Here is a 6,000-nt window from a genome sequence, read left to right as displayed (position 1 = left end):
AAGGACGTACTGTATTTGATGGGCTAAATCAAATCAAGGAAGGACACCGCTTACATCTTTACTACTTCAAATCAGACAAATATTTATTTATCTCCAGTCAGTGGACTCGCGGTAGAAGCGCATTTCTGAGGGTACCGGTGGGGTAGATAGGGGGAGATAGAGACGCCGGAAATAGCAGAAACAAATCACAGGAGAGTAGACGGTTGGGAGCAAGCGAGAAAAAAAAATGCTACCTTCGCAAGAAGCCTCAAAGATTTACCATGACAACTATATGCGTAACTCTCGAGCAATCGGTGTTCTGTGGGCCATCTTCACCATCTGCTTCGCTACCATCAACGTGGTAGTCTTCATCCAGCCTTACTGGATCGGGGACAGCGTGAGTACACCACATGCCGGTTACTTCGGGTTGTTCCATTACTGCGTGGGTGACGGTAACTCGAACCGGGAGCTGATTTGCCAGGGAACATTTTCCGACTTCAGTTCCATCCCGTCCGGCGCGTTTAAGGCGGCCTCTTTCTTCGTGCTGCTGTCCATGGTGCTCATTTTGAGCTGCATCGGCTGTATGGCGCTCTTCTTCTTCTGCAACACCGCCACCGTATACAAAACCTGCGCTTGGATGCAGTTGCTTTGCGGTGAGTATTTTTTTTTTTTATTACTGACGGTTTTTGTTGGAAATAGATACATCTAGAATACGGCATAGGCTATGTATCTTTTCCTCAAAACCAATGTAAACGGTTGTTGTAAGAACTGATATGCTTGTTTATTTGAATTGAGCTCATTGTGGGTGCGTGTGTTTTCAGGGGGTTCAATAAAGCTGCCTTCTAGACCATGCCTTCTAGATCTGAGGTAGCGCAGAGGGAAATGTTACTTTGTGTGAGATTTTAATATTACAAAATGTACTGTTGGTTATTTCTCCCTTTTTTCCCAACAGAACAAACAAAAAACAATAAAGCACTGTGTTGAACCTCTTTTTATGTTTGAAATATTTAATGCTGTTCATTTCCACATGGCAGTGTTCTGATTTGCTCTAGAAGACAATAAATCTTCTATTACTATTTTCTATTCCCTGGAATGGGGTCATTTAACGTTGTGAAAAAATGATAAGACTGTGCAAAACAGGTCTTCCACCATGCTGATTGTTGTGTTCTGAACATTTGTTGTGTTAAGCTATTTCAATTACTTTTGCTTGATTTGTTCATTGCAAACAGCTGAAAGTCAGTACATTTGGCAAACAAACCTTATTTGCAATGAGGGTGGAATAATTTTGATTACAACTGTAGGGTTTCAGCATCAGCCATAAGTGGCAATCATCTACGGGTCCAAGCTTTTGTTTGGAGAACATCACTTAAACAGACAAATTTGAACAAATCGATCCTGTGGATGATGTGGATATAATTGTTTTGGTGTCAGTATCTATCTAACTTGATCAGAGTAAAGGGATTTCTTAAGCTATAGTAAATAATTCAAGATATATCATTTTGATCGACAGCAGGTCGTTAAGGCAAAATATGCATGTATAACATGATATGGTATTGACTGGTGGCCATATTTTTTTAATTATATACATTCCTTTTAGGTTTGGAGGGTAGGGGGCAGGCAGACCATGATATTGGGTATTCAACTTTATAGGTTTCACATTGTACATTCACAAAACCTGTTTTAAAAAAAAAGCTTGTCTCACTCTTGCACATCAGTTGTTCTTGAATGTAAGTACCATCTGAATGTACCATCAGTTTGTCCTGAACAGACTTTTTGGACCATATAACAGTAAGGTTAAAGCATTTAAAAATGGTATATTCTTCACTCCAATTAGGATGTTTTCCACCACAGTTTGACATTTAGTTTTTCCCCCAAGCTGAAAAGAAATACATCACGTGAAAGTTTCTGACTATACAAAGCATGTGAATATTTATTGAGGCAAGGGACGTTCTGACTATTATTGGTTAATTGTTTGTTGCTAAACAATTGGCCATTGTATATTCAGCAACAGAATAAAAAATAAAAAGGTAGTTGTGACTTTTTATCTCAAAATTCTGACATTTTTCCAAGCTTAGTTCTCACTATTCAGACTCACAATCACTAGTTTATATCTCACAATTGCGAGAAATAAAGTCAGATTTGTGAGATAAAAAGTTGTAATTATCTTTTTTATTTTTTATTCCGTGGAGGGAACAATCTTTCATATGGGGGAGCCCATCTTCCTTTGGTAAGACATATCAAAACTAGCAAAACTGTCAAAAATCTCACAACTACATACAGTTAAACTCATCATTTTGACCTTTTTTCTCACAATTCTGACTTTATTTTCTCATAATTGTGAGATACATATTTGCAATTAATAAAAGGTAATTGTGACATTTTAATCTCACAATTATTACTTTTTTCTTGCAATGAGTTTATAACTCGCAGTTCAGACTTTTTGTATCTCAGAATTGTGAGGTATAAACTTGCAATTATTTTGCAAGCTTCCATACTCCCAGATGACTTTGGTTCCTACCGATATAAACTTGCAATTATTTTTTATTTTGTCGTGGAAACAAGCTTCCATACTCCCAGGTGACTTTTCAAGGATTTTTCCTCAAATATTTAAACATCTCTAAACATCAAGAGTTTTCTCTTGCCACTGTTGCGTTTGGTTGCTGTTTGGTCACTGGGGTAACTTGAGATGTAACTTCATGAATGTAAAATCTTCATGAAACTGATCAGGGTAAGAGATAAGAGTGGGACTGCAGGAGCCTGATCTAGGATGATCTGAGAAATAGGCCTGACTGTCAAATGGGTAGCCCGGGGCAATTCTGTAGTACATTCTGTCATGTAGCCTTGCTTTTCATTTCTGTAAAGAAAGGGTTTTATGATGGCATATATTGCATCTGCTTTGCAAAGAACAGTTTTCAGCATTTAGAAAAAACTCTGTACTGGGCAACATTTGTTTTCTTTCCTTGTCTTTCCTGTCCTGTTTGACCATGTGAGTGTTTTTAGTCTTAAGTTTAAGTTTAACTTAACTTTGGATGTGTATATGTCACATATTATAGCCTACATTAATTCAGTTACCACATGTTTTTATCCTTAGCAAATTATCTGTGTCATTGTATGCCAGGCAGTGAAGTGCACATACAGTATAAGGCAATTATTAAAGTGAATGGTTTCCTTTTAAATATGTACCTAACCAGCTATGTTTAAAACTCTGTGGTGCAAAAGTGACAGGTGTACGCTGTTGTCCAGGACACGTTTGTGTTTATACTATAAATACAATGTCGTCACCTTTGTTTCTTAAAAACACTGAATGTGGTTAGCATGACTGGATCACAATATTTTATACAGCACTTGAAATTTTAGATTAAGGAAATGTAATCTCTTAGAAATGTTTTTTTATTTTATTTATTTTTTATTAATAACTAAAACTGTTTCACCCACAATTTTTACTCTGAACAGAACGTTAGGTTACTTGTAGGGATGGCGAAAACTAAAAAATTTCTTGACCGACCACCGAGCCTCATTAGCCGGTTGAAACCGGTTAACCGATTAGTTTAAAATATGCTACGCTATTTGAAATAACAGCCATTTCGAGCTGCGCCTGCAATTTCGCAACTCTGTCGCATCTCTCTGCCGCTCTGCCTCCCGCTAACACACACACTGCCGCCATTCCACTCACCTTTTTTTAATCCCCTACAGCGCGAAACATGAGTCCCGCAAACGCGGCGCCGAGGAGCTTGTAATCGGAGGACAAATGGCTCGTTAGTTTCGAAATGGTTTGGGTACAAGGTGATCGCGTTGAAAATAAAGGCGTTTGTCTAGCGTTAGAAGCTCATTTGAAATATTGCCGCGGCTCATTTAAGAAAATGACAGCTCCAAAGAGACGCCGATTTAGTTTGAAGTAGTGCTAACAATAATAAAGAAAGATGATGATCATCATCACCTTGCATCATAGATGATGTGCTACTACTGTATTTAAGCACTGTATCACACAAGTTGCAACTTACATCTGTGTCATTCTTTTTGGTGAAATGGTCCCACACACTACTTTTCTTTGCACGCTTCATCCTGTCGTCTGCCCTGGCTCTAGCCTCGAGTGTTTTAGCCTGTAGCCCAGACCTGGGCATATTACGGCCCGCGGGCCACATCCGGCCCTTTGTGTATCCCTGTCCGGCCCAACATAGATTATAAAAATATCTACCGTATTTTCCGCACTATAAGGCGCACCGGATTATAAGGCGCACATTCAATGAATGGCCTATTTTAGAACTGTTTTCAGGCGCACCGGATTATAAGGCGCATAGAATAGAAGATACTGCAGTCAAACTCGACGCGTCCGCATGAGCGCGAAGGTAATAAAAAAACTAATATCCGTCTGCTCGGGCAGATTCGACTTAACAGCGCGCGCGCCTCCGCATCCGAAGATGCACGACTTTGAGTTTGAATCTGCCCGAGCAGACGGATATTAGTACATCACACCAGCACCCAGTTTGCACGTCTAAATCAGTTGTATGGTCTGGTGTTCAGTCTAAAACAAAACAGCTGTGTCAAGTATAAATGCCTCGTCTGTTTGGGGAGTTGCGCGCGCACTCAGCTAAGGCTCGCGCTCTGTTGCCAGGCGACAGTATAAACAAGGTTTAAATCAGCGGTTGTTACTTTTTATATAAGGCGCTCCGGATTATAAGGCACACTGTTGTTACATTTCTATAAACCTTTTGTTAGGCTATTCTTTGTTTTTGAAGATTAACAAGTTCAAATTAAATTGCACTGATTCAGTGATTGTTTTTGTTTTATTAGACACCACAATTTCACTTTTCACAAATCTTCAATTTCACACCTAATATAAACAGAATTTTATCTTAGTTTTATTCTACTGATTACCAGTACCGGCTATTCATAATATATAATTTAGGGAATTGTACAATGGAAGAAAGCTGAGCAGAATTAAGTGTTATTGTTGGTGTGGCCCTCTGACACGATTCAGGTTTCTCATGTGGCCCCTTGTAAAAATGAATTGCCCACCCCTGCTGTAGCCTTTACTTTTCGCAAACCTTGTGAGCGCGCGAACCCAAACGCTGTGACCTCGTGCCAAATGTTTTTATTGGTTTATTAATTACAAACAGAAAATTGAGTCTGAGGGATTTGTTCACTTCACACAAAAAGATCTTGGAATGAGATGGCTAACTGTAGTAGCGTTTAGTCCACTGTCTATAATAGCCTAATTTAGAGACTTTTTTTTTTTTAACCGACTACCGACAACTTTGATCGGTTAACGTTGATATGGTCAACCATCGGCCAAACGGTCATTGGTTAATCCCTAGTTACTTGCGTAACCCCAGTTCTCTGACAACAGAAGTGATGTATCTCACTATGGGAGCTCCTCAGGTGTGACCGACTGTGGAAGCACCAATTACACCTCGTCTGTCAGACTGAACCAATCGTTACAGCGATTAGGGAATCCCGCCTCCCTGGTATATAACTCACAGCAGCCCGCAACTACATCATTCTACGCTGGAGAACATGTCAACAGCTTTTTCGTCTTAAGGAACTGAAGTACTTTTTTTTGTATGCTTCAACCTGAAAACTTCAAAAAGGTAATCATGCCTTGTGAAAAACGCTTCAGGAAGTGTGTGCATTCGTCTCTAAGATATTGATACTTGATAACACACAACTTGTGTGTTTATTATTTGGGCTCATGGCATGCACGATCAGTTCTTGAGGGATCTGCTTGTGCCACTATGAGTTTTTTTCCCTTGAGAAAACTCCACTCTCGTCTGCTCTCTTCTCAAGGGAAGAGGGACAGACATCTGTTCCAGGCAATTCAGGTCCCGCTCGCTCTGAGGCAGAGTAGAGACTGGAATTCTTGGGTTTTTCAGAAGGAGCTTGCTGAGGAGGTTCAGAGAGTTGTTAATCTCTCACGCCCTTCAGAGACTCGCGAGAGTGAGCTGCAGGATGAGGATGTGTTGTCACTAACATCCTCTGATTCAGCAGCGAGTGCTCTGCTGTGTATAAAAACAACCAGCCCAA

At 39.9% G+C, this 6,000-nt stretch overlaps 1 protein-coding gene across 1 annotated transcript in view; it reads left to right on the top strand.

The window, feature by feature from the left end:
- Positions 1-226: 226 nt before the first annotated feature.
- lhfpl4a (LHFPL tetraspan subfamily member 4a) overlaps positions 227-6,000 on the top strand; it is a gene marked incomplete at both ends in the record, with an annotated part of 71,094 nt that continues 65,320 nt past the window's right edge. Inside the window, one exon of the mRNA XM_081380229.1 lies at positions 227-632. Coding sequence (XP_081236355.1) covers positions 227-632 — 406 coding nt within the window. The remainder of the gene's footprint in view (positions 633-6,000) is intronic.

This window comes from Scardinius erythrophthalmus, assembly GCF_964197995.2.
Source record: "Scardinius erythrophthalmus genome assembly, chromosome: 12".
Classification (NCBI taxonomy): domain Eukaryota; kingdom Metazoa; phylum Chordata; class Actinopteri; order Cypriniformes; family Leuciscidae; genus Scardinius; species Scardinius erythrophthalmus.
Note: the sequence above shows the minus strand (reverse complement) of the source record. Positions and strands in the feature narration are given on the sequence as shown.